The sequence below is a fragment of the Dendropsophus ebraccatus genome, chromosome 15 (genome assembly GCF_027789765.1).
Source record: "Dendropsophus ebraccatus isolate aDenEbr1 chromosome 15, aDenEbr1.pat, whole genome shotgun sequence".
NCBI lineage: Eukaryota > Metazoa > Chordata > Amphibia > Anura > Hylidae > Dendropsophus > Dendropsophus ebraccatus.
In genome coordinates, this window is record NC_091468.1 from 63,004,395 (window position 1) to 63,028,809 (window position 24,415).

The 24,415-nt window shown below is 41.0% G+C and overlaps 1 protein-coding gene across 8 annotated transcripts in view; it reads left to right on the forward strand.

Moving 5' to 3' along the window:
• Positions 1 to 24,415, forward strand: part of SCAF8 (SR-related CTD associated factor 8) — a 128,193-nt gene that overhangs the window by 35,888 nt on the left and 67,890 nt on the right. For 5 of the 8 annotated variants that reach the window (XR_011360268.1, XR_011360269.1, XM_069954910.1 and 2 more), the window contains 18 exons: positions 3,948 to 4,031; positions 5,640 to 5,684; positions 7,093 to 7,254; positions 8,298 to 8,451; positions 9,328 to 9,417; positions 9,791 to 9,921; positions 10,788 to 10,973; positions 13,580 to 13,653; positions 14,589 to 14,706; positions 15,602 to 15,733; positions 17,270 to 17,379; positions 19,050 to 19,267; positions 19,368 to 19,468; positions 20,800 to 20,913; positions 21,137 to 21,293; positions 22,338 to 22,492; positions 22,690 to 22,834; positions 23,268 to 23,336. Coding sequence is in view for 6 of the 8 variants with exons in the window: in XM_069954910.1 (XP_069811011.1) it covers positions 3,948 to 4,031; positions 5,640 to 5,684; positions 7,093 to 7,254; positions 8,298 to 8,451; positions 9,328 to 9,417; positions 9,791 to 9,921; positions 10,788 to 10,973; positions 13,580 to 13,653; positions 14,589 to 14,706; positions 15,602 to 15,733; positions 17,270 to 17,379; positions 19,050 to 19,267; positions 19,368 to 19,468; positions 20,800 to 20,913; positions 21,137 to 21,293; positions 22,338 to 22,492; positions 22,690 to 22,834; positions 23,268 to 23,336 (2,245 nt within the window). In the remaining 2 variants the exon portion in view is untranslated. The remainder of the gene's footprint in view (positions 1 to 3,947; positions 4,032 to 5,639; positions 5,685 to 7,092; positions 7,255 to 8,297; positions 8,452 to 9,327; positions 9,418 to 9,790; positions 9,922 to 10,787; positions 10,974 to 13,579; positions 13,654 to 14,588; positions 14,707 to 15,601; positions 15,734 to 17,269; positions 17,380 to 19,049; positions 19,268 to 19,367; positions 19,469 to 20,799; positions 20,914 to 21,136; positions 21,294 to 22,337; positions 22,493 to 22,689; positions 22,835 to 23,267; positions 23,337 to 24,415) is intronic. The other 3 variants (XM_069954911.1, XM_069954913.1, XM_069954914.1) reach the window with 3 other exon arrangements.

Here is a 24,415-nt window from a genome sequence, read left to right on the forward strand (position 1 = left end):
GCACCCTCCTGTGCTCTCTCCCACAGTAGTATATAGCCCCCCTGTGCGCTGTCCCCCAGTAGTATATAGCCCCCCAGTGTGCTCTCCCCCTGTAGTATATAGCCCCCCAGTGCGCTCTCCCCCTGTAGTATATAACCCCCTCTGCGCTCTCCCCCTGTAGTATATAGCCCCCCTGTGCGCTCTCCCCCTGTAGTATATAGCCCCCCTGTGCGCTCTCCCCCCGTCGTATATAGCCCCCCTGCCCGCTCTCCCCCAGTAGTATATAGCCTCCCTGTGCGCTCTCCCCCAGTAGTATATAGCCCCCCTGTAGTATATAGCCCCAGTGCACTCTCCCCCTGTAGTATATAGCCCCCCCCTGTGCGCTCTCCCCCTGTAGTATATAGCCCCCCTGTGCGCTCACCCCTATAGTATATAGCCCCCCTGTGCGCTCTCCCCCTCCCATATAGCCCCCCTGTGCACTCTCCCCTTCCCATACAGCATGTGACATTAAAAAAAAAAAAAACACTTATACTCACCCTGGTCCGCCGTCTCCTCTTCTCTTGTGGCCGCACTGCAGCGGTCACAAGAGGCCACTCTCCCCTGTCCTGGCGCAGTAACGTCACTCGAGCGCCGACACCAGAAGGGAATTGCGGCCTCTTGTGACCGCTGCGGCCACAAGAGAGACTGACAGGGAGGGAGCCAATGGCTCTCTCACTCTGTCACTGCTGCCGCCGCCGCACCGTAAATATGAGCGCTCGTTACGAGCGCTCATAAATACTGTGCAGAGAGCAGAGCTGCAGCAGGGGTCCGGACGGCTGGCCTCCATGGTCCGGGTTCGGACTGTGGTCTGTCAGTTGAGGACCCCTGGTCTAAATCACCCCCCTTCCCATTTTATAAATAAAACCCATAAAAATAATAAAATAAACATATAATATACCGTAGCGTGCGTAATCGTCCCATCTATTAAAATAAAACAATATTATTCCCACACGGTGAACGGCGTAAACAAAAAGCGGTGAAAAACACCAGGATTGCTGATTTTTTTCATTAAATTTTAAATATTGAAAAATGAATAAACAGTGATCAATACGTCCGATCTACACAAATATGATACTAATAAACACTAGAGATCGTAGCGCAAAAAATGACACCCCATACAACCTTGTAGGTAAAAAAAAAATAGAAGCGCTATTAGTCACAATAGAGCCATTATAAATACACCTATGTGCAAAAAAAAAAAGTTTTACTGCTGATAAAAATAGTAAAACATTAGAAAAGCTATGTAAAATGCATATCGCTGTGTTCAGATCAACCTATACAAGAAATATAGCATGTCGGTTTTACAGTAAAGAACATAACGTTAAGTCAGAACCCCCCCCCCCCCCCCCCCAAACTTTGCGAAATTGCATCTTTTGTCCCAAATTCACCCTATAAATGGTATTTTGGGTGTTGTGACATATATTTTATGGTGGATTGAAAGAAGCCATTACAAAGTACACCTGTTCCTGAGAATCAATACCTCACATGGCCCTGTAGATGAACAAATAAAAGAGGTATGGGTCTTAGAAGGCGAAGAGGAAAAACAAAAACGCAAAACTGAAAATTAAGGGGTTAAAGGGGTTACCCAGCAAAAATCTTTTTCTTTCAAATCAAGTGGTGTCAGAAAGTTATTTAGATCTGTATTTTACTTCTATTTAAAAATCTCAAGTCTTTCAGTACTTATCAGCTGCTGTATGTCCTGCAGGAAGTGGTATTTTCTTTCCAGTTTGACACAGTGCTCTCTGCTGCCACCTCTGTCCATGTCAGAAACTTTCCAGAGCAGCTGCAAATTTGGCTCTAGACAGACACTCAAATTCAGTGGGATTAAAACGGTAGTTGTAGCAAATAATGTGGTCATGTAGTGTTTTATCTGGAGGTATCGATACTATGCCGTAGATGGGAGGTCATACTCTTTAGCTAGGTGGGAAATTGCAGAAAGGGCCAATCATGAGGGTTTACAATGTCTGCAAAACAGAATAATTTATTAGCACGTCAGTTTCTGGTTATACTTCTAGTAAGGCTGTCCAGCATTACAAAGAAGCTACATTGTTGCAGAGACAGCCAGTCAGGGGCTTGTGTACATCAGCCATCTCAGAGGGGAGGGTGGAGGAGGGAGAGACAGAAAGAAAAGCTCACACACAGATTTCTGTGTCTTCAGCAGAAAGCAGCAGCTCAGAACAGGGGGAATAAGACTGAATAGATAAAAACAAGTATGGAAGGAATTGTTAATTGCTAGTCTCACCTTGTGCAGCAACATGTCAAAAGTTATGTTTCAGTGGAATACCCTTTTAATAATTGCGTTATTTTCCCTTATTTTTACATTATGGGAATATAATCTTAAGGCTTCTCTTCCTGTAATCTGCATAGATCACACTCCGTAACATCCTAACCACCTAGTGCAGAGAGGCAATGATGTCAGCAGCCTGGCCACCACTTACAGAGCGGAGCGGTGGTCAGTGAAGGTTCTGCTGCACTTACAATAGCTCCCCGTGTGCCCCATAGCGCTGATATCAGACTCCCCTCCTCCATGCAAAGCCACATTATGGGTGGGATCACATTTCGGCATACAGAGCAGGAGGGGCGTCTGATATCTGTAGGGCACACAGAGCTGCTGTAAGTTATTACTAATAGAATACACTGAAGAGTTTTACTAAAAAGTGTCCAACACCTTTGAAGCCTTAGGCGTTATTCATACGTCCCGCTATGTTGTCTGTGATTGCAGATCCATGGTCACAGATCAAGTTATTGCCCACTGATTTATATTGTGCTATTCACACATTCTGCTTTTTCACTGATCCACAATCCATTCAGTGACAAAATAGGACACGTCCTGGTGCGGATGGTGATTGGCCATTAGAAGGAATCCATGTTTTTCACAGACGTCACGGATATTGTTCACCTTGTCAGGAGGCCTGACCCTTCTTCCTGCCATCCTGTACTGTTGGCTGAGAATGGGATAGCCCCAGTACACATTACGTATCAGATGTCAGAGATATGCAAAAAAAATCTGCGGAGCCTCCATTACGAGTTTCAAAACACAGGACTAGCCAGATACCCCTGCAGGGAAGGGCATAGCAAAGGGGATGGCTCCTGTATGGAGACCACCAAAACCACCATAGTAATGGGTCCCTTCAGTCATTATCCAACTCAGTTACAAGTCTGATGATATGACCAGGGAGATGCCAAAGCCAGGTATCTACCCACAGACAGCTGTTTTGGGGTGTTGCCCCTCATCAGTCTGGAGCAGGATTCTGGCTAGGTGGGAGCAGCGGCTAGTAGACCAATGTTTGCCAGATATTAGAGATGTCAGACAGTTCAGAATTGGACAATAATATTAATATTTATTTAGCGCTATCAGATTCTGCATCGCTTTAGCTTTTTTACATGTATATGAGTAAGGACCCTATTACACAGGAAGATTATTGTTATATCGTTCAAATTTAAACTTTAATCGTTCCTTGGGAATGCAGGCAGCGGTCAAACAGCCAACGAGATATCGTTCATCGTTCTTTTGGTGCTGACTCGTCGTTATTCGCTCGCTGTAATTCCACATTTGTTCACTAATCGTTCGGTGTAATTCCACATCGTTCCTTCATTTGCTGGGATCAGATGGAGTAAACGATCGTTCTGTGTAATATGGTGAATGATTTCAGGTTAACGATAAATGCAAACGATTAAGTGAACATTTATCGTTAATTGTTAAAAATCGCTTCATCCAATAAAACCCTAACTCAGAATCGGCCATACACTTTTACCTTGGTTCAGCCGACAGTCATCTCCCCAAACATAATCACCGACATAATTTATCTGAGGAGAGCATTTATAGGCCGCCATAAACATTGTCAGCTGAGCCATATGTTTAATAGAAGTGAATGATATCTGTTTACAACTTAGTTGTTCTTATAATTGCTTTTTGTTTCTCTTTATAGTTATACTCGCTGAATGACTACAAGCCTCCTATTTCCAAGGCTAAAATGACACAGATCACTAAGGCTGCCATCAAAGCCATAAAGGTGAGGCATTGTATTCCTTCTATTCTGAAGTCTATTCTCAGTGGGTTACTTTATTAATTTCTATAGTGCCGTGGGAATGGTAGTTAAGGAGAAGTTTGGCCAAAAGTATTTTTTAATATGTTATTAGACAAATTCCTAATGTACATTAATTATGGGAAATGCACATATACTACTATTTCCATTAATTTAGTAGATCAGGGAGTCTTCAAATTCTCTCAAAAACCATGATGTCACGAATCAATTGTAATTCCTATGGAGTGTCCAGCAGGGGGCGCAGTATATGTAGAACTCTATGGTACTGTATTGTTTCTATGGATGTCTATGTAAAAAGTAATGTAATGTACAGTATGTTTTATTGATTGAATACATTGAATACAGTGTCCTTGCTCCCCAAAGTATTCCATAGATGTATTCAATCAGTACATTTGGAGGGCATGAAGCAGGGAGAGAGCGAGGTTCCTGTGCATCTAACTACCTCCCCTTCCCTCCCTGCTCGGTGCTATGAGACACATATACACTGTACTACTCCTCCCATCATCTGCTCCCCCTCAGATGATGGGGGAGTAGTACCAGGGCCATCCCCATCACCAATTCAAGGCTAGGTTCCCACACTGTTGAAATTTAGTGGATGGCCGTCATTTAATGGCAAGTATTGGCTGTTGTTTTAAAATAACTATAATTATTTGACATTAAATGACGTCCATCCTCTCAATTTCAATAGTGTGGGAACCTAGCCTTTTGAATCTGTTCCCAGATTATGCAGCAGGGTGTAAGTTGTATGTTACAGCTGACACTGGGAATGTTGTGGTCGTTGTCTGTGAGCCAGCTCCTTCCCTGCACTGTGATAGTGATGCGGTGCGAGAGCTACCCACTCCCTGTGCTGTACTATTACAGTGCTGTGCAGGAAGGGGTTGATACATTTGATGCATTACAAGCTGTATAGCTACTCCATTTTGAGTTCAAGGGCCCTATAACACTTACCCTATTGATTCATCTGATTATCGCTCTGTTTAATAGAGTTAATGATCAGTCGATGAAACGATCATTGTCTGATTGTTGGTTTAGGCTTGGACCTAAAATCATCGGGTGTCGACCGCACATCACTTTGTGTACTGTCAATATGCGGCCGACAATTGCCCAAACACCTGATACCTTACCTCTCAGCGCTCCCAGCCTTCGCTCCTGTGCTATACTGCTTACAGGCGACTGCAGTGTCTAAGCGTCCTATCGGCTGACAGGCCGCTCAGACGCTGTTACCGCCGCGACCGGGTTACTGCGAAGCGCAGGAGAGAAGACCGGGAAGAGGTAAGGGGTCAGGTGTTTGGGCAAGGGCTGCATGGACATTGCTAATGATGTCCAATTGCCCGATTATCAGGCCTTCTAATAGGTCCAGTAAACAAGCGCTAATCTAGCAGATCGGCGCTTGTTTACTAAAATGATCAGACCGCAATCGGCCCCTGTAATAGGACCCTAACTCTTTCATGTATACATCTGAAAGAAAAGCAAATACCTGTTTATCTGCTGATAAATTTGCCCTTTTGTAACACTCATTGTGATTTCTTAGAATAACTGCCTGATTATTTACTTCTATGTTTTTCTTTTTTTCAGTTCTACAAGCATGTTGTTCAGAGTGTTGAGAAATTTATCCAGAAGGTAATTTTTTTTGCTGTTTGCTTTTCCCTGTCTGTGTTTATCTTGTCCCTTGAAATCTTGCAGAGAACACAGGCTTATTTTCTGCCAGAGTTCATTTTATTTGGTAAACCTACCAAATCTTAGGCAGGGTTCACACCACAATTCTTATATCCAAAGATGCAAGGATCACCAACCCATCGACGTGCTGACGTATCTGTGCACAGACCCGTTTACTCCTATGACTCAGACAGTCACCTAGAGACTACATTTGGGTAATTTCCTGCATTTATAGCCGTTTTTACTCCTACTCAAAAAAGCACGGTTTGTTACACTTTTGAGTCCAAGTGACAACTCATATACGTGCAGGGAATGGCCCACACATAGTCATTAGTTGATTACATTTCAGCCATAGGTGTAAATGGGGTCTACGACAGTTTATGCACAGATACATCGACACCTGAGTACTGGCGGATCCCTGCATCAGATGGCAGAATTGTAGTGTGATTGCATCCTTAGGCCAAGGGCTTTGTTAAAGGGGGTGCAGTTTAAAAGGGTTTTATGAGACTTAAAGTGTCACTGTCGTTTACATTTTTTTTGCAGAAATCAATAGTACAGGTGATTTTTAGAAACTTTGAATTTGGGTTTATTAGCTGAAAAAAGCATTTTTATCATGAAAAAGCAGTTTGAAGCTCTCCCCCCTGTCTTCATCATTTTCAATAGAGAGGGGAGGGGTGGAGCGAGATGAGGCACTAAAACAGGACAACAAAGAGTTAATTTACAGTTACATCATCAGGCTATCTCCTCTGAAGTCAGCACTGACCTCTCTGACGTCTGAATACCAGCTTTCACACAGGTCCCACTGTGTAATCCTTTGTTCTCTGCTCTCCCTCCTCCCCCCTCCCCCTCCATAGATTACAAAGGGCAAGAATGATGTAAAAGAGTTGAGATTTCCTGATAATGAGCAGTGGGTGAGAGGAGGGGGGGGGCTGGGGAAAGTCTTTTTGAATGCAGATAATGGCATATTTGCCTAATAAACCCAAATACAAAGTTTCTTAAAATCGCCTGGACTATTTATTTCTGCAAAAAAAAAAAAAAATGTACAGCCTGCTAAGGGTTTCAACTACTTAACTACAGCATGCTCACCTTCTTGAGGCTAGCGCCAGCTCTTTCATCCTGCCCAATACATCTATATACTTTTCCTGGTGATGCACTCTCCCAACTTTAAACGCTCTTTTCTCCCAAGAAAAAAACCTGTATAAAGTAAATGATACATTTACAAAATTATTAATTATTTTATTTTTTTATTTATGAAATTAGAAATAATTTTACTCGGTTACTATTGACCACTGATAAATATATGACCTGTGCCCTGTTTTCCTTCTTTTTTTTCCTTCCCTTTAATGTTTCTCTTTTTTTTCTTTTACTGTAGTGTAAACCTGAATACAAAGTACCCGGTCTCTATGTTATCGATTCCATCGTTCGACAGTCCAGGCATCAGTTTGGTCAAGACAAGGATTTGTTCGCTCCGCGGTTTAGCAATAACATAATTAACACTTTTCAGAATTTGTATCGCTGCCCAGCGGATGACAAGGTATATTAAGTGTTTGATACACTCTTCTGCCTGTGTAACACAAAACCGAAAAAGAATTTATAACGGATGCAAGACCAGTATATATAAATTTACTTTATTGTTTACATATCAGAAAGTGAAATTGTTTAAAAACAGATACATCACAAGGGGGCTAGAGCTAATACAAATCCCCATAAAAACGGTGGATTAACAAGGTTCTTATATATAAAAAATATACCGTCACAGAGCAAAATACAAAATGATGAACCTATACATGTACTGGGCACTGGGCTGGTACTACATACAATAGATAAATATAACTCACAGTGAGTATATAAAGATAAATAAATACCATCTTCCTATAATATAACATTACCCATACGTGTCCTTAGTTCATGTATCCACCTCACCGTACACCCGACGCACGTTTCGCTTGTTGCTTTATCGAGGGTGACTCTTCTGCCTGTGTGTAAAGGTATTAGTCCAAGTCCACACAGCGCAGACATTTTCAGCCACAGATCTACAAAAACAATTTGCATGCTAAGTACCCCTTTACTTATATTGGCCATGTGACGATTCCCTCCACTGTGGCTCCATATTACCAGGGTAGCAATTTTGCGTCCAATCATTTTTGATGACCCAGGATAAGATATGTGACCCACCCGATTAAAACAAAAAAAATAAATAAAAACAACAAAAAAAGCCATGTACTGATTTTGGTAATATTGCCTCTAAAAGGGTCGAATGTACCAATAAAAATAAGACCTTATCCCACAAAAAAGTCCCGTCAGCCAAAAAATAAAAAAAGTTATGGCCTTTAGAATACGATGCAGCAACACACTACTGGAAAAAAAAATATATCATTTTTCATGGCCTGATGCTGAAAAGCTTTGTCAAACAGTTGTTGGGTCCAAATAGTCGCTAAGCCCCTATATGAATCCCGAGGGTTATAGTTTCCAAAATGGGGTCCCTTCTGGGGGGGGGTTATTGTTCAACAGTTATGATAACTTGATGTATTGGTTTCTTTGATATTTAATGTGTTTATGTTTCTTGTCTGCATACAGAGCAAAATTGTAAGAGTGCTAAACCTATGGCAGAAGAATAACGTGTTCAAGAGTGAGATTATCCAGCCGCTTCTTGACATGGCTGCTGGCATCCTGCCCCCTGTTGTCACACCTGTCCTGCCTAGTACTGCAGCAGCTGTCAGCAACACACCAGGTATGGGCTTTATTTAGTAAATTATTGATGGTAGTTTTGTATTCTCTTGTCATCTTAGGCCTTAAAGGCATAGTTCACCCCCCAAAAAAAATTCTTTTAAATCAGCTGGTTCCAAAAATTGGCAGAGATTTGTAATTTACTTCTATAAAAAAAAAAAAAAAATCTCAAGTCTTATCAGTCTTACTTATGAGCTGCTGTATGTCCTGCAGGAAGTTGTGTTTTCTTTCCAGTCTAGAGAGCAGGAGAGGATTTCTGTTTCAATACTAAAGGGGTACTCCAGTGGGGGGGCACTTTTTAGCTGGGACCGGGAGGAGGTGGCCGAGGGAAAAGACGTCCACTCACCTCCCCGGTTCCAGCGCCGGGTCCGGTGCCCGGTTCCCGGCTGCTTCCGGGCGTCCGACGCGGGCCCGAGACGATACGTCTCAGTGACAGAGGCGGGTTCTGAGCGGACTTGAAACGGATCCTGCCTCCTTCACTGAGTGGCTGAACGGACCTAAGACGTCACGTCATGGGACCCGCCGCTGGAACCGGGGAGGTGAGTGGACGTCTTTTCCCTCGGCCACCTCCTCCCCGATCCCAGCAAAAAAGAGCCCTACTGGAGTACCCCTTTAAGGAGAGGATTTCTATAACAATAAAGCACTTTGCCTCTCTACCTTTTTGCTTCAGGCCCCCTCCTAATAGTCTTTAAGCTCATGCATGTGAGCAGGGCCCTTACTCCTCATGTACTGTATGGATAATTATATGTATATCTCTGTAATGTCTGATTTTTTGTCTATGTATGTACCCCCAGAATTGTAAAGTGCTGCGGAATCTGTTGGTGCTATATAAATAAAAATTATTATTATTAATATTATTATTTGCTACTGCTCTGGACAGTTCCTGACATGGACAGAGGTGGCAGCAGAGAGCACTGTGTCAGACTGGAAAGAATACACCACTTCCTGCAAGACGTACAGCAGCTAAAAAGTACGGGAAGACTGTAGATTTTTTTTTTATAGAAGTAAATTACAAATTTCTTGTACTGTCTGGCACCAGTTGATGTGGTGAACAACCCCTTTAAGCAGTTGTTTGTGTTTTCTGATGGTTGTGGTATAGTCATTGGCCAGAAGATGTATGTATTGATCACTAGTCTGGTTGGACATTTTTATTTTTGCATCATTACCCTGTTTTATGGTTATATAGTATTCAGTTATAATGGTTCCTTTGTACTCCATGTTGAATTCACATTGTTGCAATGCAGCATAATATTTTAGTACTGTTAGTAGTTTATAGTATTGCTTGTGTGAAGGCAACTCTGCTGTTGTTTACAATCTGATCTGACATTGCTTTTTGTTACTAGGTACTCCAGCAACCCCTGTTACCCCAGCAAATGTTGTTCAAGGCATACCTGATCCGTGGATTGCACAGATAACCAATACAGATACCCTTGCAGCAGTGGCACAGATTTTACAAAGTCCTCAGGGACAACAGGTATGAGCGTGTTCACTTTCATGCTAAGGATTGTATCAGTGTATTATCCTCATACATGTGTGCGTAGATTAACCTATACGTTACGTTACCTTTTAGGCACATGTCATGTTTTAACTCTTGTTTAGAGGTTTATGCCTGCCCTCTAGTGGTGATTGAGTAGAATTGAATATTATGAATCACACAAGTCACGTTTGTTCACAACTGTGTTGGAGGTTCCATTGAGGGCATCTGTCACAGATTCCGTTTAATTTATAGGTCAAAAACTTTGCAAGCTGTGTTTTTTTTTTCTTTTTCTGTCCAGTAAATGACATGAAGTCCAGTAACATGATGGACACATCAGAGACCTGACAACCTAAGTCGACAGGGTCTATCTTGCACCATTGGTGTCCATTGTGCAGTGGATCAGGCAGATCTGTTCTGTTTTGTTCTCCTGCTCCAATGCAGAAGAAAGAAAAAACACCAGAGCCGACAAAGCAAGTGGGAACTTGGGAACATATTACCTTTTTCCTTATGAAATAGCATAGTGGGCGTGTCCACTTCCAGGGCAATGCTAGAAGTTATTGCTGTACATGACAAATATGAGCCCCCAAAAGTCAATGTCAATGGGGTCCAAAAACAAAGGAGTGCCAATACTTGCTATCACGCGGATAACTTCCAGCGGATTCCGTCGCTCACACACACGCACGCACACACACACACACACACACACGCGCACGCACACACACACACACAGAATCCACTGGAAGTTATCTGTGTGATTTCCGTAGTGTGCATATACCCTCATGCATTGTAACGTAATGGTCTAGTGTTTTTGTTTGTTTTTGTTACTCAGTTTTACATGATTTTTTTTTCCTTAATGTTTTCAGCTTCAGCAGCTGGTTCAGTCTTTGCATGTCCAGCAGCAGAAACCGCAGCCCTCCCTTCTGCAGGCTCTGGACGCCGGCCTAGTGGTGCAGTTACAGGCACTTACAGCCCAACTTACAGCCGCAGCTGCCGCCTCCAACACACTCAATCCGCTGGAGCAAAGTGTATCTCTCAGTAAGGTATGTAAGGTAATGTCAAATCACCTATCTTCTATTGTATTTGTGGGCGTGCCTAGCCTAAATTCATTACGTTCCTTCCTCTTCACCAATATATTTTGGTTGGCCTGTCCAACAATTATATATACAGTTTCCAGTATATCGGAAAGTCCTATATGGACCTGGAACATGTGTTAAAGGGAGTGTTTACATTGTTTTTTATGAAACATATTTTTAAGAATTTTTGTTGATGCTTTTTTTTCCATTTTACTTTCTATATTATAAAGTAATACTAAAATCTTGCAGTTATCACTTGGCCACTAGACTTAAAGTGTCACTGTCGTGAATTTTTTTTTTTTGCAGAAATCAATAGTCCAGGCGATTTTAAGAAACTTTGTAATTGGGTTTATTATCCGGAAAATGCATTTTTATCATGAAAAAGCAGTTTGAAGCTCTCCCCCCTGTCTTCATTGTTCTCCTATGGAGAGAGCTAAAGAAAAGACCAAAACAGGACAACAAAGAGTTAATCTACAAATCCCTCACGGGATATCTCCTGTGACCATCACCAGTGACCTGTCTGAGCTCAGATTACAGCTGTCACCCAGCTCCTGCCTGTAATCCTCTGTTATCTGCTTTCTGCTGCCGGCTAACTCCCTCCTTCCTCCTCCCCCCTCCCCTCTCCCTAGAGCAGACAGGGTACGTCTCCTGCAACAAGTCACAATTTTCAGATTTTTCAGAGTGGATGAAAAAGAGGAAGGAGGGGGGGACCTGGGAAAAGGCTTTTTACATGCAGATAATGGCAGATTTGGCTAATAAACCCAATTACAAAGTTTCTTAAAATCGCCTGGACTATTGATTTCTGCAAAAAAAAAAAAAAAATACGACAGTGACTCTTTAACCCCTAGACGACCCTGGACGTAGGGTTACGTCATGGAAGTCTGTCCCCAGACGACCCATGACGTAACCTTACGTCACGGGTGTTATTCCCGCTATGAAGCGCGTTCCGGAGCGGAGCGCGCTTCATAGGAGGTGGGGGCCGGCTGCAGTGAGCAGCCGGGACCTCACCGGCAATGACACGCTGCAGCGATCGCGCTGCCGCGTGTCATTAACCCCTTAAACGCCGCGATCGCGGCGCGATCGCGGCGCGACCGCGGCGTTTAAGTGTAAGTGACAGGGGGAGTCCCCTGTCACTTACCGATCGGGACCCCCGCAGTGTGACTGCGGGGGTCCCGATCGGTATAACGGACTGCTGGAGGTCTCTTACCTGTCTCCATGCGGTCCGATCGGCGCTCTGCTACTCTAAGCCTGCACAGGCAGGCTCAATGAGCAGAGCGCCGATAACACTGATCAATGCTATGCCTATGGCATAGCATTCATCAGTGTAAAAATCAAACTAATCTATGTACAAGTCCCCCAAAGGGACTTCAAATGTGTAAAAAAAAAAAAGTTAAAAACACTAATACACTACCCCAAAACCCCTCCCCCAATAAAAGTTGAAATCACCCCCCTTTCCCATTATATAAATAAAACATATAAAAATAAATAAATAGATAAACATATAATATACCGTAGCATGCGTAATTGTCCGATCTATTAAAATATAACAAGTGTCATTGTGACCGGTAAACGGCGTACACGAAAAGAGGGGAAAAAGTGCGCAGATTACCGATTTTATGTTACATTATATATATAAAAAAATTAATAAAAAGTGATCAAAACGTCCGATCTTCACAAATATGGTATTAATAAAAACTAGAGATCATGGCGGAAAAAATGACACCCCATACAGCCCCGTAGGTGAAAAAATAAAACCGTTATAAGCGTCACAATAGTCCCATTTTATTTATAATTAATTGCCAAAAAAAAGGATTTCATTTAAAAAAAATATATAACATTAGAGAATCTGTGTAAACCTGCATATGGTTGTGTTCGGGCTGACCTATAGAATAATAGTGTCATGTCGCTGTTACCATATAGTGCATAACGTAGACACAGGAACCCCCCAAACGTTACCATATTGCATTCTTTTTTGCGATTTCATCAATTTATATCTTCATAAATAATATATTTGGGATTCCATCATACATGTTATGGGAAAATGAATGACGCCATTACAAAGTACAACTATTCCTGTAACGAATAAGCCCTTACATGGCCTGTAGATAAAAAACTGAGAGTGCTGGAGCTCTTAGGAGGGGAGGAGGGAAAAACGGAAACACTAAGATCAAAATTTGCGCGGTCCACTGGGTCATTTTGGGCCTGGTCCTCAAAGGGTTAAAACTAAAGATCCTATTACAAGGAGAGATTATCATACAGCCTTGCACTACATAGCTACAATGGGTATACAGTCATGTTGACAGAATGTCAAAACCACATTCTGCCATAGCCAAGCATGAAGAGTCATGTGCCCTAATGATTTCAGTAGTCAGCTAGGGACCTCACTCAGGTTATTTTATGAGCATATATGTGTTTTCTATTGCACCCTGGGTTGCATAATTCATAATGGTAATTATTCAATTAGCCAGTGACTTCTCCAATTCTGGCAGCTCTGTCCATCTGCTGTCCAGTATCACTGCTGTTATCGTTCATAGTTTGCATTCATGTAATTGTGCTTTGCATTACTCTTTTTCTATCCTCAGAAACTCATGGACCGATTTGATTTTAGGGAGGATAATTCACAGAACGAGGACTCAAAAAAGGATGCCCCACAAATGTAAGTACTTTTTTAAGTATATATATATATATATATATATATATATACATTTTTATTGTTATGTAACAATACAGCTGCTCATGTTGTTGGATGGCATACAGGCTGCTGATGCATGTTGACAGTGAAACGTCATGGGTTCTAGAAAGTCAGTATATACCTAGCGGATAACCAACCGCATCATGGAATTCTAAGAAGGACTAAATAGGGGTGACTAGTAGCCATGTAGAGACAGCCACAGTGTTTGGGCAGCTTCTGGGTTATTATAAGTATTCTTCCGTATGATCATGCTTCAAAGAATTTCCTAAAAGGATTCATAAAAAATTCTTCCATATAGGACATCATGACAAAACTAATGTGTAAATAAATAGCAGCCCTAGAAATGAAAGTTGTGTTGTCATGAAAAACTTTTTAGACTTTTTAGCCTCTTTTAGGGGAAGTTCAACAAAAAATTATTTCAAATCAACTGGTGCCAGAGATTTGTAATTTACTTCTATTAAAAAATAAAAATCTCAAGTCTTCCGGTACTTATCAGCTGCTGTATGTCATTTAGGAAGTGGTGTATTCTTTCCAGTCTGACACAGTGCTCTCTGCTGCCACCTCTGTCCATGTCAGGAACTGTCCAGAGCAGGAGAGGTTTTCTATGGGGATTTGCTGCTACTCTGGACAGTTCCTGACATGGACCAAGTATGCTAATGAGGGCCTAGACCGTCACCAATCTGTTCACCTTTTCCATACTTATTTGCTTTGAGAATAGCTTTTCTTATGAGCAGAATAGATTGTGATAAAGGCGGGAACTCTCAGCATCTTCTCTACATCCTGTTAGCACAAGCTACTTTCCATAATGCCTGCTGCGTCATAGGACACTACAAGATCAATGCTATTGCTACAGTTGTCTTCAAGCCTCTGAATCCTAATTTCCCTTATTTTCCCCTCAGTCCTCTTGTATCGGATTCTGTGAACAACTCCCTGTTCCATCAGCTCGCAGAACACTTACAGCAGCAAAATCTGGAACATCTACGTCACCAATTCTTGGAGCAGCAACATACTCCAAAGGTATTTTGTCTGTAAAGTAATAATTCAAGGAAACATGCAAAATGTGGTGTTTTATAGATGTTTACATATTTTTGTGTTCGTTCAACAGAAATGTTAAAGGGGTACTCTGCCAAACGTTTTTTTTCCCTCAAATCAACTGGTATCAAAAAGTATATATAGTTATATTTGTAATTTACTTCTCTTTAATACTCTCCAGTCTTCCCATACTTATTAACTACTGTGTGTCCTGCAGGAAGTGATGTATTTTTTCCAATCTGTAATAGTGCTTTTTGCTGCCACCTCTGTCCATGTCAGGAACTGTCCAGAGCAGTAGCAAATCCCCATAGAAAACCTCTCCTGCTCTTGACAGTTCCTGACATGGACAGAAGTGGCAGCAGAGAGCACTCAGACTGAAAAGAATACACCACTTCCTGCAGAGCGGGCAGCAGCTGATAAGTACTGGAAGTCTAAAGATTTTTAAATAGAAGTAAATTAAAATCTGTATAACTTTCTGGTACCAGTTGATTTGAAAGAGCGGTCAAACCATCATTCAGCTGTCAGTTATTTCTCCTATCCTCCCCATACACATGAATGTTCAGCATAGGGCAAGCCACAGTCAGACAGCTGTGATGCTGGCTTATGATGGACTTCCAAAACTGATATTTCTCTCCACCAACATCATCATCATCATCATCATCATAGCGTTGTAAAGCCGTTATACACCTTATACCATTGGCCATATCTGGATTTAATCTGTGAAATATAAATCTGAGTGATACATTCACTTTCACGTTGGTAGAACAGCTTCAAATGCACTACGACTCCCTACACCAACTGAGCTTAGTCTTTCAAGTGTTACTGTATTCTTCACATTAGTTACATCCGCTTTATAATGAATATCCTCTTGTGACTCTAGATGATCGCTCAGGAAAACCAGGATATGATGTCTGAATCAGAAAATTCTGCCACACCATCACAGGATGACAGCCAGCAAGCCTTTAGGGATAAAGATTCACAGCTTCATACTTCTCTATCACTACAACAAGAGGTAAGGGGCTGGATTCAATCCTACTACTGTGATGTAAGGGGTCGGGGCTATAGTGGCATCAGTGAGAAGGCTTTAGGACCAAAGACCATATTCCATTAGACCGGTTAAAGGTTTTCTAGGCCTGCAGTAGTCTGATGCTGCTGTGGGGTTTATATGAACCAAAGTGCAATCTGATGGGTGTTCTGTATTTGCAAAGTTGTTGCCTAGACTGCAATATCTACTAAGGGTATTAGGGTATTCTATGGGCACAATACTAGTTGCTATTTCCTATACTTACTATTAAGCTTTTATCTTTTTTTCCTAAAAGTAGGAAAGAGGATGTAGTGAGAAATTTAAAAGGTACTCCGGCAATTTTTTTGTTATAGAAAGTTATACAGATTTGTTATTTATTTCTATTTTAAAATCTCATGTCTACTAGTACTTATCAGCTGCTGCATGTTCTGCAGGAAGTGGTATATTCTTTCCTGTCTGACACAGTGCTCTCTGCTGCCACAACTGTCCAGAGCAGTAGCAAATCCCCATAGAAAAACCTCCTGTTCTGGACAGTTCCTGACATTGACAGAGGTGGCAGCAGAGAGCACTGTGTCAGACTGGAAAGAATACACCACTTCCTGCAGGACTGTAGATTTTAAAATGACAAGTCTCTATGACTTTGCCACCAAGTGATTTTAGATTTTAAAAAAATATTGGCGGAGTATCCCTTCAAACTTGAATTAGATGCCTTAAATGCATATTGTATAAAGAATGAAAAATAGGTACACAGCCTTACTGTACACAGATAACATTATCTTTATTACCAGAATAATCACTGCACATATAAAAAATTATTGTAGGACTACAAACGATTCACTGCAAAATGAATGACCTTTAAAACTTAATAACAGACGTAATAAAAATCTACCAATGGAGCAAGAACATTTTTTATTTTTAATTATTATTTTAAGTTAAGTTGTAAAGGTCATTCATTTTGTGGGAAATAATGTTTATTAACTGCTTTACAGTCACATTAAAATTGGGCGGGGAAAACCCTCGAAAAATGTCACTTTTATTATTGTACATTTTAAATATACATTGGTGCATAATTCTGATGCATTATTTTTAATCAGAATTAAATTTAGGGTAAAAAAATAAAATTTTTAACCATAACAACTAATCTGTTATTTTTAATTATTAAAACTAGATCCTGATGTTTATTTTTTTCTAATACTGAGAGGCAATAATAAATACCCAGTATAACAACACATTGTACAATAATAAGTCATAATAAAAGTGTAAAACAATAAAATAAAAAGAAATAAAAACAATTAGGGAACAGAAACTTTAAAATATTTTTTCATTAACAAATTGTTTTACCGTGTAAGAAATGTAAAAACAGAAAACACAACCACATATTTAGCATCACCACAATTATAACATAAGCAATGTAACAAACACATTGCTTACAGTGTGAATGAAAAAAAAAGCTAGAAACTTTGGCAGAAATGCTTATTTTATTACGACGTCAGAGCTTTGAAGAGTTTTCTTTTGTTTTGGAAGGATATGGATATTGATGATATGCAAGATGTAACAGAAGAGCTGTATGAAAAAGAAGAGAAGAAAATGATAAAGGATGAAAAACCAAGGGCCCGTTCCAAGTCACGATCTAGGTAAAATCTAATTTTGTTTCTTGTTGTGTTTTTTGTTGCTTAATGGATTACTCCAGAAACAAACAAAAAAGTCAAATCAACTGGTTCCTTAATAACTATATTATATAGTAAACCTATATTATAAAATATTCCTAAAATCTTGTAATTTTCATTTTGGCCACTAGGCTTAATACTTAAAATTAATTAGAAAGTTATACAGACTTGTAAATTAGTTATAAAATCTACAGTCTTCCAGTACTTATTACATGCTGTATGTCCTACAGGAAGTTGTGTATTTTTTCCAGTCAGACCCAGTGCCCCCTCTGTCCATGTCAGGAACTGTCCAGAGAAAGAGCAAATCCCCATAGAAAACATCTCCTCCTCTGGACAGTTCCTGACATGGACAGAGGTGGCAGCAGAGAGCACTGTGTGATACTGGAGAGAATACACCACTTTCTGCAGGACATACAGCAGCTGATAAGTACTGGAAGGCTGAAGATTTTAAAATAGAAGTAAATTACAAATCTGTATAGCTTTTTGAAACCATCTGATGTGAAGACATTTTTTTCTCCACAATACTCCTTTAACCCTTAGAGGACAGGGCCAAGTTAAATTTTTGCATTTTCGTTTTTTTCTCCTAATGCTTAAAAGGCCATAGCAGTTGCATTTTTTCACCTAGAAACCCACATGAGCCTTATCGGTACCTTGATTGCGCATATGCGACTTTTTGATTGCTTTTTATTACAATTATTACAAAAATGTGCAATTTTGCACTTTGGGATTTTTTGGCGCTTACGCCATTTACCGTGCGAGATCAGGAATGTGATTAATTAATAGTTCCGGCAATTATGCACGCGGCGATAACAAACATGTTTGTGCATTTATTATTATTTATAACATGGAAAAATGGGGGTGATTCTGACTTTTATTAGGGGAAGGGGCTTTTTATTAAAAATATTATTTTTTTTTACTTTTACACTTTTATACTAGAAGCCCCCCTGGGGTTAGGGTTATTCCCCCCTGGGGGACTTCTAGTATAAGCACTCAGATCTCTCATTGAGATCTATCCTGTATACTAATACAGGATAGATGAGATAGGCACTTTGATTGCTTCCGGCTGCTGCAGCCGAAAGCAATCAAGTGCCGAGCCGGGATCAGCGCCATTACGGCGCTGAGCCCGACGGCAGAAGGATGTGTGGGTCTCTCCTCCGGGACATTGTCCACCCCACTAAACACCAGGGATGGCTGCATTCAAGTAATCGGATGTAGCTGTCAAAGCGGACACGGCAATCGGACCATGCCCGCTAATAGCCGCGGTCCCGGGCTACATGCCGCACCCCGCTCTGAACACACGTAGGCGGCTCTGGACGTACAGGTACGTCCAGGGTCGCCTAAGGGTTAAGTTGGTTGTGTAATATTGAAAATGGCATAATGTCATGCATTGTGGCCCCTGACTGATACGCCCATAGCTTCTATAGTTTGCACATGCGAGAACGCACTGTTTACAAGTATCATAAAGATATCTGTTCCCCTTTTAAACTAAAAAAAAAAAAAAAAAAAAAAAAAAAAAAAGGCGCATATATGCTAATTGGCCATGTGTGATGGAGACATTTCCTAGCATTCTTACAGCCCCGGCTCTATTTCTGTAAAATCACAGCAATATCCTATGTATTATTTTAACATTTTTAAAGATCACCCAGAAAAAGACGTTCTAGATCCCGTTCTGGATCCAGGAAGCGCAAGCATAGAAAACGCTCTCGTTCAAGGTCAAGGGAGAGAAAACGTAAGACTTCAAGGTCGTACTCCAGCGAGAGAAGAGCGCGAGAGCGAGAAAAAGAGCGAGAAAAGGAGCGAGAAAAAGAACGACTGAAAAAAGGCCTTCCTCCTATCCGATCCAAGACTCTTAGTGGTATGTCTGACAGGAAGTTCTGTGTTGTATGTAGTATATAGTAACTCATTCGGGACCCTTGGTGGCGTTTACACTGGAAGATTTTCTCTTTCATCCTTAGTGTGCAGCACAACATTATGGGTGGGACAAGTCGACAAAAAGGCCACTCAGCAAGATCTCACCAATGTATTCGAAGAGTTCGGACAGATTGAATCCATCAATGTAAGTCGACAGTTTTTATTTTGAAATTCCGTGGATGGGAATTAATTGATCAGTTTACGACCTATTCAAGGGAAAATTGTGCCAAAGTGCTGGCACCATAAGATTTAGGAATATTTCTGATACTTGTATGCCAGAAAGAATGATCCTGTATGGCTCTATAGGCTATTCAGTGTTGTCTCATCCAATGATAGCTCTATTCTGCATGGAGAAAGTTATAGTGCTGAGAGGTAGCAAGTACAAGTAGTCCAAGCATATAAGAAAATAGATGAGGGCACTCACCATATGCTGTGATCTTCTTTACGTGCATGTTAAAAGGTGGAGGACATCCTGGGCAACATAGTAGACGCCAAGCACTTACGAAGCAGGGTGGTTACATTTGTTTCGTGCACAAGTGCGCTTCTACAGGTCTGTAGAAGCGCGCATGCGAGTGAAACAGCTGTAACCACCATCTATTTTCTTATATGCTTAGACTTTGCACAACACTAGAGTCGTAGTGAGCACCAACCAGTGATCCAAAGTAAAGTATCAGCCCGCACGCATTGGCGATACTTATATGAATAAACCACTAAATAGCAGTGCCGGTGTCTAACAATCTACCTAAACGCAAGTACAGATAAAGGTCCCCATACACCATAGACTTTTATTGGCCGAATCCGCCAGTCGCAACAGATTCGTCCGTCAGTCTAGTGTGTAGGAGGCTGTCGAGAACCATGACAGACAGATGATGTCGGTGGTGATAGGATAGTGATATGAAATTTCCATCACAGCTGACCCCTCTGTTCCTGTTTATGGAAAGGGGCCAGCGGCAGAGATAACTGAAAGTGTGTGGGGACCTTAGCTTTTAAAGGGGTACTGTTTTAGGCTGCGTTCACACTACGTATATTTCAGTCAGTATATGTATATTTCAGCCAGTATATTTCAGTCAGTATTGCAACCAAAACCAGGAGTGGACTAAAAACACAGAAAGGATCTGTCCACACAATGTTGAAATTGAGTGGATGGCCGCCATATAATGGCAAATATTTGCTGTTATTTTAGAACAACGGCTGTTATATTGAAATAATGGCCGTTATTTACTGTTATATGGCGGCCATCCACTCAATTTCAACATTGTGTGAACAGATCCTTTCTGTGTTTTGAATCCACTCCTGGTTTTGGTTGCAATAATGACTGAAATATACTGACTGAAATATATGTAGTGTGAAAGCAGCCTTAAGTTGTAATTTTTTTTTTTAAGTACTAAAAACAAAACAAAAGCTTTGTAAATTCAATACCCCACAAATAAATATGTATATATTTATATACTGTTAACCATTCATTTACCTCAACAGATGATACCTCCCCGTGGTTGTGCCTATGTTTGCATGGTTCACAGGCAAGATGCTTACCGGGCTCTTCAGAAGCTGAGTTCAGGCTCTTGTAAGATTGGGTCTAAAATTATTAAGGTACACTTTACTTTCTGATTATTTCGTTCTTGCCTCATAGCAGATTAGCTTCCATCAGCATAAAACACATTGTTTGGTTACTGTGTATATTCATTGTGACAACACTTGCACCATTACTCTCCATTGGAAATGCATAGAAGTTATAGATGCCATGATGTGTAGAAGCATGTTATCCATTCTCTGTTATGATTGCATGTTTTCTGATATTGTGTTATTATCCTAGATCGCTTGGGCTTTAAACAAGGGAGTGAAAACAGAGTACAAGCAGTTCTGGGACGTTGATCTTGGGGTCACATATATACCATGGGAGAAAGTAAAGTTGGACAATTTAGATGACTTCGCGGAAGGTGGAATGATCGATCAGGAGACTGTTAATAATGGTATAAAAAAATGCATTTAAACTTTTTTTTTACTATAATTATTTCATAGGAAATGAATTCTGACTAAAATCTGAACTTACTATAACTTAATATAAGATTATATTCAGAATGCTACATATTTCCAGTGACAATTACTTATGACCACCCGCTGCTAACACTAAGGCCATATTTGCACATTCCATAAATTTGGCTGTAATTGCAGATTTAGAGTTCATTGATTTCTATTGGATTATTCACACTATCCTTAGTTGTACAGATGCCAAACCTGTTCTGCAAAAAAATAGGAAATGTCCTAATGCGGACTCTAATTACGGAACAATTAGCCAATAGAAGTCTACGGGATTTTTTGCAGACGTTAGGAATGTTATATCCATAATGTATGCAATGTTTTTGCATATTGACAAAAATACGGATTGCAAATGCACTTAAAGGCGTTATCCAGCGCTACACAAAAATGCCCACTTTTTTCCAGAGACAGCCCCTCTCTTGTCTCCAGTTTGGGTGGGGTATTGTAACTCATTTCCATTGAGGTCAATGGAGCATTTTTGCAAACCGCACCTGAACTGGAAACAAGAGTGGTGCTGTCTCTGGAAGAAACTGGCCATGTTTTTGTAGCACTGGATAACCCCTTTAAGGCAATTTTTTTGCGGATTGTGGGTATGATAAACAGTACTGAAAAATTACAGAATGTGTAAAGGAGGTTTTATTGCTAAACCTTATTGTTAACCCTGCCAGCTGCTTGCCCGACTTTATTTTAGTAACTTATCAACTTTAGTAATCATGGCCACATTAGTTCAGTCCTTGCCTAAGCTTTGGCGTCCATCATCTTTCATGCTCTTTTCCTATGGCTGCAGACTCCGTAGTGGCATAATGGCTTGTAGTGGGACCGCAGCTTATACATGTGCCCTTGAGTAACATTTCCCTACCTAGATACAGCTGAAATATTTTAACAAACAGAAAGTTGCAACGGACTCACTATTGTAAGAAGATATTTGTACATAACATATGTGAGATGATTGTTAACATTCCTCTTGTGCATTGTAGAATGGCAAACACAGAGGAACACCGAGCCTGTAGTAGTGAAGGAGCCTGCACCTGCCCCTGTTCCTACTACTACTGTGCAGAGTCCAGTTGTTCCGAAATCCACCATAATAACAACCCAGACAGAGGCATATAACCCACCTGTTGCAATGCTTCAGGTAAGTAAAACTAATGCACACTGCTTACCCATAAGGATGCAAAAGGATTATTTCAGTATTTTTTTTGTAATGGAACCTATGTGCTTGTTGTACAGTATATACTTGTCCCTGTGTTTATTCAGTCTAATCACATGTAATACGTTTCCTGTAGTTTTCTGAAAAGTGTTATTTCTCCTTTTTTAATATATTATAATCAGATTCCTGTGAGCCCAGCTGTCCCAGCAGTAAGCTTGGTGCCACCTGCTTTTCCAGTGTCCATGTCTGTGCCACCACCAGGCTTCACCACTCTTCCACCTCCTCCGTTCATGCGAGCAGGTTTTAACCCTTCTCAGCCACCTCCAGGTAAGCATCATTTTAGAGGGTAAATGTCCTGTCGGCTTTTTAAATCTTGTGTGTGTGGCTTTTAAAGGGGTATCTCCAGTCTTCCAGTACTTATCAGCTGCTGTATGTCCTGCAGGAAGTGGTGTATTCTCTCCAGTCTGACACAGTGCTCTCTGCTGCCACCTCTGTCCATGTCAGGAACTGTCCAGAGCAGTAGCAATTCCCCATAGAAAACCTCTCCTGCTCTGAAAAGTTCCTGACATGGAGAGATGGCAGCCGAGAGCTGGAAAGAATACACCACTTCCTGCAGGACATACAGCAGCTGATAAGCACTGGGAGACTGGATAATTTGAAATAGAAGTAAATTGCAATTCTGTTAAGTAATCGATGTATGGATAGGTGTGGATGTGATTAGAAAAAAATATTTTATTACAATTTCAAATTTTTCTTCCAGGTTTTATACCTCCACATGGTCCACCACCCACTATTCCCCCGCCTTCTATCAGTTCAGCTATTCCTACAGGTGAGCTAGACTGCGGCTTACATATAGATGTGAAAGTGGAAAAACATTCTGCAGAATAAAATCCATAAATAATAGATTTCCAGATTTTATGTCTAGTGATGGGAGAATAATTAGTTTATCCCACCTTTATGCATTCAGGGGTGACACGGGCTTGAGCGGCATGTCTTCTTTTAAGCTAATCAACTTCAAGTTAGCGATTAGTACATTTGGTCCACCTGCAGGCAGATTGTACAGCCATATTCTTTTTTTATTAAAGAAGCAGGCCTTCCGCCTGACAAAGTCACATGCTTATCCACACAGGCTAATGCACTGGTCACTGAAGCATTATTTCCCAGTTCAGGCATAATTTTGGTCCCATTAAATGCCCATGTAATCCCATTATTTGCAATTTATAGCTACTTAACACAAATCCTTTCACCACTTCAGGAGCGGTCCACAAAGTGCCAGGGCCCGTTTTTTTTTTTAAATCTGACCTGTTACCGTTTACGTGGTCATAGCTCTGTGATGCCATAACTTTTCCATGTGATTCTGAGATTAATTTTTTTGTGATATATTGCACTTTAGCTTAGTGGTGCACTTTTTTCCAATATCTGTACAATTTAATGGGGGAAATTTTTTTTTACAAAATTTGCATTTCTTCCTCTGCTCTGCCCAATAGATGCTGTGATCACACTGATCGCAGCATCTATAGGGTATCTGCCTCGATTCAAGCTCTGCTCTGGTCTCGGCAGTTGCAGTGAGCACCTGACTATGACAGCCAGCCAGGACCTTCTGCGGATGGAACAGGCGTAGTTTCGGCAACTATTTCATCCAAGAGCTTAACTTTACATCCAAGAGCAGTAATGGATGTACAGTTACATCCTTGCCCGAGTACAGATACTAGAAAATCCCCCATACTAGGGTCAGTTCACACTGAGGAATCGGCATTGAAATTCCGAGCAGAATCCCCGCTCAGAATTCCGCCTGCCTCAGACCCTCAATGTAAAGCAGGGATGGGGAACCTTCGGCCCTGGCCATCCAGGCATGATGGGAATTGTAGTTTTGCAACAGTTGGAGAGCCAAAGGTTCCCCATCCCTGA